At 42.0% G+C, this 13,199-nt stretch overlaps 1 protein-coding gene across 2 annotated transcripts; it reads left to right on the top strand.

Moving 5' to 3' along the window:
* Positions 1-2,989: 2,989 nt before the first annotated feature.
* On the top strand, positions 2,990-11,850 carry rom1b (retinal outer segment membrane protein 1b). 2 transcript variants are annotated; one of them, XM_088009500.1, is made up of 6 exons: positions 2,990-3,472; positions 3,594-3,749; positions 6,881-7,123; positions 7,698-7,885; positions 8,357-8,603; positions 11,063-11,850. In XM_088009500.1, the coding sequence occupies exons 2-6, from the start codon at positions 3,600-3,602 to the stop codon at positions 11,318-11,320; spliced, it is 1,086 nt and encodes a 361-aa protein (XP_087865626.1). In that variant the 5' UTR covers positions 2,990-3,472; positions 3,594-3,599; the 3' UTR covers positions 11,321-11,850. The 2 variants fall into 2 exon arrangements, with proteins under 2 accessions (XP_087865626.1, XP_087865625.1); XM_088009499.1 differs by having other exon boundaries at positions 2,990-3,749.
* Positions 11,851-13,199: the final 1,349 nt, after the last annotated feature.

Below are 13,199 nucleotides of genomic sequence, written 5' to 3'. Positions count from 1 at the left end.
AACCAGCAGGAAGGTGGGAGCCAGCAGCAAGTCGGGAACCAGCAGGAAGTCGGGAACCAGCAGCGAGTCAGGAACCAGCAGGAAGGTGGGAGCCAGCAGGAAGTTGGGAGCCAGCAGGAAGTTGGGAACCAGCAGCGAGTTGGGAACCAGCAGCGAGTTGGGAACCAGCAGCGTGTCGAGAGCCAGCAGCGAGTCGGGAACCAGCAGCGACTCGACGAACCAGCAGCAACTCGAGAACAAGCAGCAACTCGAGAGCCAGCAGCGAGTCGGGAGCCAGCAGTGAGTCGAGAACCAGCAGCCAGTCGGGAACCAGCAGCCAGTCGGGAACCAGCAGGAAGGTGGGAGCCAGCAGCAAGTCGGGAACCAGCAGCGAGTCAGGAACCAGCAGGAAGGTGGGAGCCAGCAGCAAGTCGGGAACCAGCAGCGAGTCAGGAACCAGCAGGAAGGTGGGAGCCAGCAGGAAGTTGGGAATCAGCAGCGAGTCAGGAACCAGCAGGAAGGTGGGAGCCAGCAGGAAGTTGGGAGCCAGCAGGAAGTTGGGAACCAGCAGCGAGTTGGGAACCAGCAGCGAGTCGGGAACCAGCAGCGACTCGACGAACCAGCAGCGACTCGAGAACAAGCAGCAACTCGAGAGCCAGCAGCGAGTCGGGAGCCAGCAGCGAGTCGGGAGCCAACAGCGAGTCGGGAGCCAGCAGTGAGTCGAGAGCCAGCAGCCAGTCGGGAACCAGCAGCCAGTCGGGAACCAGCAACGAGTCAGGAACAAGCAGCGACTCGACGAACCAGCAGCAACTCGAGAACAAGCAGCAACTCGAGCCAGCAGTGAGTCGGGAGCCAGCAGCGAGTCGAGAGCCAGCAGCGAGTCGGGAACCAGCAGGAAGTTGGGAGCCAGCAGCGAGTTGGGAACCAGCAGCGAGTCGGGAGCCAGCAGCAAGTCGGGAACCAGCAGCCAGTCGGGAACCAGCAACGAGTCGGGAACCAGCAGCGACTCGACGAACCAGCAGCAACTCGAGAACAAGCAGCAACTCGAGCCAGCAGCGAGTAGGGAGCCAGCAGTGAGTCGAGAGCCAGCAGCAAGTCGGGAACCAGCAGCCAGTTGGGAACCAGCAACGAGTCGGGAACCAGCAGCGAGTCGAGAGCCAGCAGCGAGTCGGGAATCACAAGCGAGTCGGGAACCAGCAGCGAGTCGAGAACCAGCAGCGAGTCGAGAGCCAGCAGCGAGTCGGGAATCACAAGCGAGTCGGGAACCAGCAGGAAAGTCAGGAGCCAGCAGCGAGTCGAGAACCAGCAGCGAGTCGAGAGCCAGCAGCGAGTCGGGAATCACAAGCGAGTCGAGAACCAGCAGCGAGTCGAGAACCAGCAGCGACTTGGGAGCCAGCAGCGAGTCGAGAGCCAGCAGGGACTCGGGAACAAGCAGTGAGAACCAGCAGCCACTCGAGAAACCAGCAGCAAGTCGGGAACCAGCAGCAAGTCGGGAACCAGCAGCGAGTCGAGAGCCAGCAGCGAGTCGAGAGCCAGCAGCGATGTGCCCCGTATTGCATAAGCGATACTGAAGAATGACTATCATTAATGATACAGGGAAGAAGCTTTTTATTTATCTTGCTTTGCTAGCAAAGTCGTTAGATAGCAGCTAGCTAATTAGCACAACAACAACAGCCTAATGTCTGTATGATAAAAATACTGAATCGATAGATAAGAACAGTTTTTCCTCACTTGGCTGTCTCCTCCCCTCAGTAGTTCTTCAGAGAAAGGCAGACGCAGAGGCCTGTCAGTGTCTGTTGTATTTCATTACCTCTCTGCTAAACCGCTACTCCGTGCTGAAGCAGAAACGATACAACGTTCAACGTGGTTTGCTGTCATCTGACAAGTAGCAAGTCTACTCCACTTTATTCACCAAAAGCGTTTTTTTTTTAATTCACCAAAAACTGTTCTGTGATCTGGAACTTTCACTGCGTTGAGCTCCAGTTTGCCGCCCAATCTCACTGTGCGAAAGGCAACTGCGTCACGGGCAAAAGGTCAAAGGTAACAAGGTGACCGGCTTATTATGTTGTACAAAAAATCCTCCAACAAAATGCAAATAATTTTAGTACATGTTATGTGTCAGAAGAGGGCTTAGGAAATAATAATACAAAAAAAAATTGACCAAAAGGGCACTTGGGGACAAGGAGCAGAAGGGGCAGGTCCTCAAGCACCCCCAGCTACCCTCCCAACCCTCTGCACGTGCCTGTAAATAAAGATGTGTGTTGTTCTTAGCATGAAATACCAAATAAAACACTGGGTTGTGAATACTTTTACCAGAGACTATGAAAGTTAATAACATGCAACTCACGTCAAGCTAACTGCAGCTCTGATTCAAGCTGTCATAAATACTTACAATGACAGTTTAAGCCAATTGGTCCCACCTCACAACCTCCCCACATAATCCTCTGTAGGCATAACTCCTCTCATACTTTCACTGTTAATGCTGTTCAAGAGTCATTTTATAAACAATGTGGACTTGGTTTTAATTGTTTTTAACTAGAAAAGTTTATTCTAAGTCTAATTACTCCTAACTAGGAATCAAAGAATTGAGAAATTCAGATTATTTTCACTCAAAACTGCACATCAGGCTGGAAATCAACTTGTTTTTATGTGAAACAATAATCAGATTGAGATCAGTTTTGTCACTTAGTTGAAGAAATTACTCAGGCTGAGGCTTTTGACAGCATAATAAAACATCAAGGTGAATAAATTTCACTTTATTGAGACTAACAGTCAAAATCCCTGTAATCTTCAAACAATAACAAAGCATTTCCTGATTCTTCGGCCTCCATATTGATCAACCTGACAGGTTTCAGGTAAGGCTACTGTAGATATACACCAACAGACCCGCCCATTGTGATGTGTCCATCAGAACAAGTTTGCTGATCAAACACTGGCCTGCTTTCCAATTGGCCCCTGGTCTTAATAGGATCCTGGAGACTCTGATGGGGGATTACGGTTCCAAACTCTCCACTTAGCCCAGTCTCTTTCACCTCCCACCATGGCTGCAGCTGTTTAGGGGGGTGCCGCACCTGCACAGACCCAGCGGGGTGCCATCAAAAGACAACATCACATCACAAGGAAGAAATAGGTGGTTTCAGCTTGAAGGAAGGGGGGGAAGACGGCCTTGTGAAAAAAAATCTTTAGAAAAACCCTGTAAACTCTGGAAACGGATTATTATCTCTTTCATCCTTATTTCGTTTTCGTCTTTTTTCCTCTTTAACTTTCCTGCTGTGGTCTCCACACTGATTTGGATTACAAGGAATCTTTTCAGCACAATTTCTCCAAACGAGTGAAAGAATTTGGATTATCCTCTGAGGTCGACTGCGTCCTTCACCATCTCAAGGATCTACCTGCTTATCCGCTCCACCTGGAACAACTTAGATGAGCTCAACCTGCTTATAACTCACCAAGCAAAAGGCCTGCACCAACAACTGATCATTCCAGTTGCAAAGTTTGTACGACACTGAAACCACTTTCTCTTCTTCTTGTGAGCTGTCAGCTTTTCATCACATCTGGATAGACTCCTTATCTCACGTTTCTTCCTTGTCTTTGCGTTGATCGTTGCATGGTAGTAAGCCATGGCGCTGCTGAAGATGAAGTTCAGCCAGCAGAGGCGGGTGCGTCTGGCCCAGGGCCTCTGGCTGCTCTCCTGGCTGGCAGTGATGTGTGGGGCCCTCATCTTTTGTCTGGGGGTTTATCTCAAGATCGAGCTGCTTCGTAGAGATGAGGTAGAGCGACTCTTACACTCACACGGATGATGAACCACGCACTAGATGCCCAAGTGGTACTGAAGTTTAAAAACAACAAATCTGTCTATTTAGAGTCAGACAAATATGTGACTGTTTGCTCAGACATTTGCCTCGGAGCGCAGCAGTTTACCGAGCCCGCTCCGCTGTCGCTTATCTGTCCTTTAAATGTAAACTTTGCTTAATCCTTCAACAACAAAACAGACAAAATACAAGTGTCAACATGGGCGCTCATGCATATAAAGTCATGTTGGGTGCAGCATGCTGAGAAGCTTCTTTTAAACCTCAGCATTTCTCTTCCAGAATCATTACCATGCAGTGTGTATTGATTGCTGAGGTGGCCAGCAGGCGAAGGTTACAGCCTCTGGAAGAGTTGTGTATTTGTTCACGCCATCCAGTCACCGCACGTGATTGGCCACTATTGGATTTTAGAAAAGATGGAATCGTTGAAATCCAGACGACTACACAGGAAAGCAGCAAGGCATGAGCGAATGCCTTAGTATATCGATTGATCTCCACAAGGATAATCCAATAGATAAAGCCTCAGTGTGACTGGAGTTATGAAGCGTTTGGAAAATGGTATCAGGAAGGAATTACAAAAAATATTCTCTTTAAGTGGAGAAAAACATCATTAATAGTTTTTTTTTTTTTTTTTTGCATTTTGCTCCACTTTATTGTTAAAAAGACTGATAATTAAAATTGGAACCAACACAATGGGTTTTAATTGTCATATTACAGGTGGTCAGAAGATAGCAACCCTCGCTTTGACAGAATACCTGTAAATTTAACAAACAACAAAAAAAGCAAGAAAAGTTGTTTCAACAGCCAGCACAGTATAACGTGGTTTTGTTTGTGTCATAAATCATTGGTAAAAATGTAAGCAGCATCATAGGATGTGTAATTGAGAAGTGACAAAAATTTGGGTTTATATCCAGCATTAGCTAGTTAATGAGTAGCGCTAATGCTAAGCTAATGCTAAGCTAATGCTAAACTTGCTAGTAAAACATTTAAATGCCACCTTTTCTTATATTTAATACTATTTCACTAAAGTTTTATGCCTTAATCAGTCACCTGCTGCGTTGGTGTGGGCAGCTCTCTGCAGTAACTGCTGCTGGCTTTGTGGGTAAACAGGCTGTGGTCTGGCAGGATAACTTCAGCAGAGCCAAGCATAAAAAAAATCCTAATTTTATGGGTTTTTTAAAAAAAGACTTGTCAAAAAACCTGCTGATGATCAAAATAATTATAATCATCTGAGGCTCGAAAAATGTTTAAGTTTTATCATTACATTTTAATAATTTGTTGGAATTTGATAAATTCATTTTTATATCTCTGTTGGTAAACATACATGAGATTTTCTCTAAAACAGTGTCTACATTCAACCGATAGTTTTTAAAGTTACCTTTATTTAAGCAGAAAAGTCCCATTGAGATTAAAAACCTTTACCTCAAGGTAGTCCTGGCCAAAAGGCAGCAAAGGTTTAATGAAACATTGCATTAAATTAAAATGTTTGCAAATTGTTTGACTAATTTTGGTTAAGCCAGAGGTGTTGAACTCCAGTGGGCTGCATGTTTTAGACGTATCCCTGCTCTAACTCAGCACGTTCAAATGGCTGATTCAGCTCCTCAACATGTCACCTAGCTCAGCAGATGCCTGCTAATTAAACACTCATTTAATTCAGGTATGGTGAATCAATAATATCTAAGCAATATTTAAGACATGCAGGACACTGTCTCTTGAGGACTGACCTTGAGTAACCCTGGGTGAAGTGGTTAAAATCTAATAGTTTAATTAGTGCAGATTTTTTTAAAAACTCAGCAAAATATCATCCAAAACTGATGATTGATAGACAATCAATCAATCAATCAATCAATCAATCAATCAATCAATCAATCAATCAATCAATCAATCAATCAATCAATCAATCAATCAATCAATCAATCAAGGGATTATTTACCTAATGGATATGATGATGTTTGAAGTACTGAGGAAACAATTGCATTATCAAATTCCGATAAGTGTGTTAAATCAAAGATCAACCAATCAATTAATCAGTCATATTTGTGCACAAAGAACTTTACAAATACTTGACCACAGTGTTGTACAGCAAGTAAAACATGACAAAAATAAAAAAAATACATAAATAAAGGTAATAACCTATGCAAAAGGAAAAAAGGAAAATAGACACCATTATAATACCTCACTTTGTCTTGAAGACCAAGAATCAAAGATTTTAAAAATATATTGATTAAACCTGTCTTTTGTGGAGGCAGACTATTCCACAGTGTCAGGGCTGCCTCTGCAAAGCTCTTTCATCTCTGGATTTACAATAAACTTCAGCTGCTGTTAGAAGCATCTGATCTGCTGACCTGAAAGTAAAAGTTGGAAATTAAGCATGCAATATTTCAGAAAGGTCTTAAGAGACTTAAAAACAAAAAAGAGAATATTACATTCAACCCTTTTGCACAGTCTTGCAGATCACAAATAAAGAAAAGAAGAAAAAAGTTAAACTACAATCAAAATGTATTTTCATCAACTATTTTAAAAGTTCATTAATAACAGCAATAAAAATCCATCCCCTAAAATAATTCACAATAATAATGGTAATATGTCCAGGCTAGGCCCAGTAGGAATCTAAAACATATATTTAACTTAATTATATAATGAAAAATGTCATTTCTTAGAAAATGCTGACAATGCTAAGGCTACACATTGTTAACAGCAACATGTTAATAGCAACATTAAATTAAATTAAAATGTTTGCAATTATTTCCCTTTTGACATTGACATCCACATCATACAAGATGCTAACTTTAAGTATTTGGCTTACTTCTGCTAACATGCCAACATTAGCATCTTATGAAAAAGTAGCAGCTTTCTCTGATGGTTACGGATAGTTTGTTATAATTCAAATTAAAAAAAGGTTGAAATCTGTTTTGGAATAGCAACATAAAATCCAGTATTATAAATCCATTTAAAGTTAAAAGTCTAACAAATGTACAGATATAATGAACTTTGTATGTGTAATAAAGCACATCTATCAGATTAGAAAGTGAAAAGGGAGAGGAAGTTACAAAGTGACAGCTGCATTCTTTGACTCTTCTCTCGTTCTTGAGGTGATGGAGAACACAGAGATCCATGTAGTACCAAACCTCCTAATGATGGTCGGCCTGGCCTCCATTGGAGCCAACTGGGTTGCCAGTCGGGTGTGCCAGGACTCCCTGGATGCCAGCCGCTTCCCCCGCTGGAAGGTCCTCTTGCTGGGCTGGTATGCTGTGGCTCTGCTGCTGTGCTGCCTGCTCCTTGCTGTGGTCGTCCTCAGTTATGCCCTGCAGGGGAGGCTGGAAGAGTCGCTGAAGGTGAAAGTCACTAAAAAAAGAGTATTGATTCCGACAGATCAAGAGGGTGAATTACAGTGTGACAGTGTGACCTCAATAGGTTAAAAGGGTTAGCTGATCTGAATACAAGATGAAGATGGAATAGCATAAGAGAACTGTGCTAACAGGGGTGAAAAAACTGACAAGAAAATGTGTGAAAAATATTGTTTTTTTTGACACATTTATGAATGAAAACACCTAAAATTGTTGGAAAAGAAACAGAAAACATTCAATGCTGCATCTATTGTAATGCAAATAAAATTTTTATTTAAATTTTTAAAACCTGTTACATTTAAAGATAAAAAAGCAAAGCAAGATTTTGTTTTTAGCACAAAATACATCAGTGTTTGATATTTGTGACTCACTATCTGTCATGTTTTAGATGTGTTTCTGCTTAGCATAGCATCCTTCCTTTGTCTGAAGCCTGTTCATCATGCAGTCATCTAAGTTTTAGTAAAATAACTAAAACATGCAAGATAGAGAGGGTCCTGGTACTAGAACTACTACATTATTTAATTCTCTAAAACATTTTGCAAACGGTATTCTTTGTTGTTAGGTGGGTCTGAGGAATGGCATCCGGTTCTACAAGGATACGGACGTCCCTGGCCGCTGCTTCCAAAAGGAGACCATTGATCGCCTGCAGATGGAGTTTCGCTGCTGTGGAAACAACAACTTCAAGGACTGGTTCGAGGTCCAGTGGGTCAGCAACCGATACCTGGATTTCACTTCCCAGGAAGTCAAGGAGTGAGTAAACAACAACAAATACACAAGTATGATATGAGACGAAGAGAAATGAGATCAAAAGCAGAGAATCTAAAATGATGTGGGGTGTAAGAGAGAGAATTGGGCCGCATAAGTGACAGATGAGTGGACTTCACATCCAAAAAGGTCAAACTACATGTTAGAGAGAGAAAGAGAGGAAGCTTGATGTGCAGAGGAGATGAGGAGATGGTTTAAAAATAGACATGGCCTTTAGTTTTGAAAAGAGAGACAGAGAGGTTGAAGCATGAGAGGATTGGTTGGTCAAAGATTAAATAAGTGAAAGGCAATGAGTAAACAGAGGTTTTGACACGATGCCACTTGTATTGATGTGCTATTCACTTCTCACTAAGCTGAATCCCAGGCCCTTAACATTTTTTAAAAGGTTTTGTTCCTCCTGTCTCCTTTCACTTTTAACCTTTATACTTCTTCATCGTTTTCATCTATTACCTGCAGTCGTATGCGGAGTAACGTGGATGGCCGCTACCTGTTAGATGGCGTTCCTTTCAGCTGCTGCAACCCTGCCTCCCCTCGGCCTTGCCTGCAGAACCAGCTGACAGATAGCAGGGCCCACTACAACTATGAATACCAATCAGAGGAGCTCAACCTGTACAGCCGTGGCTGCAGGCAGGCTTTAACCGACTACTACATGGGTTTGATGAACTCAACCGGACCTGGTGTGCTGTCAGTCATCTTAATTCAGGTGAGCAAAGGTGAAAAAATGTAGCTAGGAAGTAAATCAGTGAGACGGAGTAGTTTATTAGCAGATTGTGCATTTATCTTTCTATTTAAGTAGTCAATGTTGCACAGATATTTAAATAAAGAAAAATAGTCATGGTCCAACCACATGTTAAAAAAAATGCAAACAGTTTTATTATTGAAGATACAGAGTGAGCTTGGCTACAACTGTGTCACAGAAAATGGTAAAGGCATGTTAGCAAATCTCATTTTCTGCAATGCTAACATGTCCAAGTAAAGGACAAGAGGTTATTTGTGCGAAAAACTGTTTAGACTGGCTATGGTTAATTGGTAATCTGGTAATCTTATCCAAGTTTGTGTCAGTGTTGAAAAATGTTGGTGGACAGTAATCAATGTCAGGTGGACAGTAGCCAATGTCAGGTGGACAGTAGTCAATGTCAAGTGGACAGTAGCCAATGTCAGGTGGACAGTAGCCAATGTCAGGTGGACAGTAGTCAATGTCAAGTGGACAGTAGCCAATGTCAGGTGGACAGTAACTAATGTCAAGTGGACAGTAGTCAATGTCAGGTGGACAGTAGCCAATGTCAGGTGGACAGTAGCCAATGTCAGGTGGACAGTAGTCAATGTCAGGTGGACAGTAGCCAATGTCAGGTGGACAGTAGTCAATGTCAGGTGGATAGTAGTCAATGTCAGGTGGACAGTAGTCAATGTCAGGTGGACAGTAGCCAATGTCAGGTGGACAGTAGCCAATGTCAGGTGGACAGTAGTCAATGTCAGGTGGACAGTAGCCAATGTCAGGTGGACAGTAGCCAATGTCAGGTGGACAGTAGTCAATGTCAGGTGGACAGTAGTCAATGTCAGGTGGACAGTAGCCAATGTCAGGTCGTTATTGACCAATGTCAGGTGGTTTGTAACCAGTGTCAGTGTAATCTATGTGGTCAGTGACTTATGTCAAGTGGTAATCAACCATGGTCCTTATGGCTACTCATGGCAGGAGCCAAACCTAAACAAAACACCCCATGGTCTCTAAATCCGGAAGAAATAAAAGCAACGCCACAGTCCTTAGTGACAGCATCACAAAAAACCCCAGAATCTTATTTGCCTTTTTGTCTTCTGACTCACTGCCTCCCATGACAACTAAAACAAAGAAAAAACATCACAGACACACCAGCTACCCTGGTTCCATCAAACATGCGTTGTCATCTCTTTGTAAAGTCCCGGTATTGATGTCACATTCTATTCTCGAGCCCTAGAGGCTGAAACAGGAAGTTGATGCACAACCACACACTGCCCACAGCTGATCACACAATCCATACTTCTAAATGCAGAACCTGAGTGCTGCAGGTTTTCTTCGTCTTCTTCACACTGGGACAGATGGCTGTCATGTTATGGAGGCATCAAGTCCAGCACAAGTTGTTTTTCTGGCTTTGCATCATGTTGCCTGCAGCTGACTGAAAAAGAGGAAAAGGAAGCGTGATATTAAATGTGATGAGCAACATTGTGTGTGAGTGTTGTTGTTTTTAGTACAACTGGAGCCATGAAGAGCAAATAGACACATTATAAAAGTATTCACACCTCCTTTGCAATTTCAGCAAATTTTATTATGTTTTGTTGGGTTTTATGTGATAGAGCAGTACAAAGAAGAGTCCAATTGTAAATAATGGAACTTTGACAAATAAAAATCTGAATTTATGTTCAGCCCAATTTACTCTGATACTCCTAAATAAAATCCAGTGCAACGGGCACCTATTCAGTAAATAAAGTCTGTATGTGTTTGATTTTGCCTCACTATAAATTACAAAGGCCTAAGAAGCTTATCTGGAAACAATAGAGAGCAAAGAGTATAACGCAGACCAAATAACACACGAGTCAGGTCACGACTAAACATGTGAAGAAGTGTCAGCATCATGCTGTGGTAATGATTTCCTGCAGCAGGAATGAGGAAACTGGTTATGAAGATACCTGGAGCTAAATACTCACAATTCTGGAAGAAAACATGATATGCACAAAAAGCTTTAAGCTTGAGGCGGAGGTTTATCTTTGAATATAATAATGAGACTAACATGCAGACAAAATTACAATTAAACATATATTCATGTGTTTTCAATATAAAATTGCTGCTCATTGCAGTCCTTCCAGTCCGACTGAGCTTAAACTGTTTTGCAAAATGGTCAAACACTTTAGTCTCATGATATAGAAATCTGGCAGAAATTTACTCCAAAACACTTTTAGCTGTAATTTGTAACAAGAAGAATGTCAACACTTATAAATTAAGTCACAAAGGATGAAAAGAAATGTACATAGAAAAGATTTTCATTGGTAAAAATGTTGAAAATGACGTTATCTTTTCCTGGTACTTTAGAGCTATGGTCTGTGGATTGAAGTGTGTAGTTGTAATTTTATGATGTAAATCAAGTTCAAGGGTTATGCATACCATCTGACTATATTCTTCTTTCTCTTCAGCTGTCTGTGCTCCTGAGCATGCGCTACCTGCAGACAGCCGTGGAGGGAGCAATGGCTCTGGAGTCTCCAGAGGGTGAAAGTGAGGGTTACATCCTGGAGAAGGACGTGAAGGCAACCTACGCTGACGTCAAAGCCAAGGCTCTCGACCTCCTAAAGTTTGCCCAAGTCGATCCGGCTTCCGAAGCCGCAGGGGCTGAAGAGGGGGAGAAAGCAGATGAAGCCATGGAGAAGGCCGCCACGCCACCTCCGGCCAGCTAGAACAAAGAAAACAAAAAAGATACAAAAACGAGCTGAGGAGGATGGGAGGCAGAGTGGGCATCTGTGTTTCATTTATTTATTTTCATTTTTGGTTGTGTGACTTGGATGGAAGCAGGTTGGGTTTTGAGACCGGTAGGCTTGATTTGTGCTCCATCTATGAAGCAGCCACAGCTCCCTTGAACATGACCAGAACAGGGCAACACAAAGGAAAAATAAATCTTCTCTGTGCAGGACTCCACGAACCATCAGAGAATCCGCTCACGAGGTTGTGTAGTACCTTTTGTTTCTTTTCTTTTTTCTAGAAGACATCCAAAATTTACTCAGGTGTAGCATAAACACAGAAAAAAACATATCTGACATGTTTTGAATCAAATTTGGGAAAGTTAAACTCAGGAAGCTAAGTTTTATCCCATGTGCACTGTATTATTCATCTCTCCGCTGTAGAGTTTGTACTGAACTGCAATGAGATGCTTAGGCACTTGTTAAACTGACACATGAATATTAAATTAAAGGTAGAAGTTTCTAACTGCTTTGTAGTGTCTGCTTCCTTTTGTGCATGTAAAACAATCGAGGTGTTATGGGTTATCTCAGGGCAGCAAGCAGGGGCGGATTAAGAGTCTGTGATTATGCTGTATGTGTGAGTGTGATGGCCTACATGAAGCTGTCATCGCATCTATTCTGGCAGCCCTGAAACAATCTGATAATCCCAGTGCGGTTAATCCCAGAACTGCTGCATAGGCGATAACCAACAAGCCCCTCCAGCAGCACGCAAGAACGCTCACCTTCACACAGAGGCAGCTGGAGCACACCGATGAAATGTGCTGGCATGAAACAAGAAATGGGCTTTTTCATCTGCAAGGAACGGATCACAGTGATTTGTCCTATAGGTACAGGTTTACCCAATGTGAGCACGATCTTCTGAAATAAAATTTGTATCACAGAATAAGTTCAATGAATGTTTTCTTTTGGTTCCAAACAAGCACGTGAATGTCGCTGTCTGTAGCTGCAAAAGGCAAGGTTCTTTAACGAGGAAACACAAATGGAGGCTAATTAAAAGTCAAGGTAAATAACTGATTTTAATGTCAAATATTAAAACATAATACTTACTTCCTAATAAAGTAAAGAGTAGAAGTTATTTACAGGGCTAGTCCAATATGAAATAATTACTTTTATGACAGTAAAGTTCATTTTTAAAAGTCAGCATGATCTGGTAATGATTAAATATGTTGAGTATTAAAGTTTAAATGGCTTCAAGAGTTATATTTTGCTTGAAACAAGAGGAATAAAATAATCATTGTTGCAGTTCACAGTCAAACTGATTCAATTCAGAAATATGTCATTGAGTCAATTCAATACAGAACAATACAATCATAGATTAATTTTTTGCCTTTCATTTGATGCATAATAATAAATTTCATTAATGCAATGAAATTTAGTTTATAATTCCTGATAAAGTTATTCTGTCATTTGCTCCTTCTAAGCAAACATGTGGCAACAGTGGAAATAATGACTTTCTTTTAACAGAAAAAAAGAAATTCAGGCTCAGTATGTGCAGGTATATAACAACCAAATGTGACAAGGAGATAAATTAAATAATCTTATTTTGATATGAGACACTGTTCCAATTAACAATGAATCAAGAACAACACAGAATGCCTTCTGTCATTATTTTATTGAAGGGTCAAAGAAAAGAATGGCCATTGAGATTCTCAATGTGAGAATGAAGGAAAAATACATACACTGCTCTGTTTATCCACCAGCCCTCCCCGCTTGGGGAATTTCCCAGCAGCCTCGTGCAAAAACAAAAAAGATGCAGTTTATTTCACATCTCCGGCACAGCAGCTGTGTGACCCTGGACGGTTCAAAATGAGTTCAGGAA

The sequence above is a fragment of the Poecilia mexicana genome, unplaced genomic scaffold (assembly GCF_051168715.1).
Source record: "Poecilia mexicana isolate PSO_F unplaced genomic scaffold, ASM5116871v1 scaffold_10, whole genome shotgun sequence".
Classification (NCBI taxonomy): Eukaryota; Metazoa; Chordata; class Actinopteri; order Cyprinodontiformes; family Poeciliidae; genus Poecilia; species Poecilia mexicana.
This window is presented reverse-complemented; position numbering and strand designations above follow the sequence as displayed.